Below are 1,273 nucleotides of genomic sequence, written 5' to 3'. Positions count from 1 at the left end.
GGTAACATTTTTAATGTGGGGGGTTAAAAGACATGTCCTGATCAAAAATAACACCAAGGTTCTTTACATTAGAACTGAGGCCAGATTAATGCCATCCAGAGGAGCTGAAAGGCTACAAAGTTGATCCCTAAAATGTTCAGGTCCAAAAACCATAACCTCTGTCTTATCTGAGTTTAGAAGCAGAAAAGAGTCATCCATGATTAATGTCTGTAAGATGCTTGTAGTTTAAGTAACTGGTTGGATTCATCAGGTTTCATGGATAAATATAACTAAGTATCATCAGCATAACAATGGAAATTTGTCCCATGCTGTTTAATAACTTTACCTAATGGAAGCAAAGTAAAGAGGATTGGTCCAAGCACTGAACCCTGAGGAACTCCATGACTAACTCTGGTGTAAGAAGATTCATTAACAGTCAACAACAACAGTTTAATTAACAGTTTCTGCACATTTATGTTTTTATTTTTCCTTTTGCTTCCTCCCCATCAGCTCCGAGTGACAAAGACATAAAGAAAGCTCAGGCTCTGAAGGAAGAAGGCAACTCTCTGGTGAAGAAAGGAGAGCACAAGAAGGCCATCGAGAAGTACAGCCAGAGCCTGAAGCACAACCCCAGCGAGGTGACGACGTACACCAACCGGTGAGCCCAAAGCCTCCGTGTGTTCCCGCTCTTCCACAGGTGTGTGGTTTTACAGCAGGACTGTTGTCTGTGTGCCTTCAGGGCGCTGTGCTACCTGTCAGTGAAGCAGTACAAGGATGCCGTCAGAGACTGCACCGAGGCTCTGAGGATGGACGGCAGCAACGTGAAGGCTCTGTACAGGAGGGCGCAGGCTCACCGGGAGCTCAAAGTAAGACCCTCGTCATCCTGTCCTGGGGTCCCCACAGGGGGCGCTGTTTCTACTGGCAGCCGTAGACTTGAATAAGAACACTAGACTGAGTCCCACCCATCCCGTCCACTGGTAGTGTCTGTGACATCATGGAGGAGCAGAAACAGACCAAACAGGTCAACAGCTCACAGCAAACATAGAAACTAACAGATAAACAGCAGCTGAACCAGATCTGTTTCACACATTATCTGTCATGTTTTTAAATTAATAATTATGTTAATTTCATCCAACAATCATGTAAAACAGCAGATTTATACCAGAAAAATACAGTGGGGAAAATAAGTATTTAGTCAGTCACCAATTGTGCAAGTTCTCCAACTTAAAAAGATGAGAGAGGCCTGTAATTGACATCATAGGTAGACCTCAACTATGAGAGACAAAATGTGAAA

At 43.7% G+C, this 1,273-nt stretch overlaps 1 protein-coding gene across 1 annotated transcript in view; it reads left to right on the top strand.

Annotated features, from left to right (window-relative positions):
* Positions 1-1,273, top strand: part of tomm34 (translocase of outer mitochondrial membrane 34) — a 7,774-nt gene that overhangs the window by 3,795 nt on the left and 2,706 nt on the right. The window contains exons 6-7 of the mRNA XM_014023964.1: positions 490-637; positions 719-845. Of these exons, the coding sequence (XP_013879418.1) occupies positions 490-637; positions 719-845 (275 nt within the window). The remainder of the gene's footprint in view (positions 1-489; positions 638-718; positions 846-1,273) is intronic.

Source organism: Austrofundulus limnaeus, unplaced genomic scaffold (genome assembly GCF_001266775.1).
Source record: "Austrofundulus limnaeus strain Quisiro unplaced genomic scaffold, Austrofundulus_limnaeus-1.0 Scaffold399, whole genome shotgun sequence".
NCBI lineage: Eukaryota > Metazoa > Chordata > Actinopteri > Cyprinodontiformes > Rivulidae > Austrofundulus > Austrofundulus limnaeus.
This window is presented reverse-complemented; position numbering and strand designations above follow the sequence as displayed.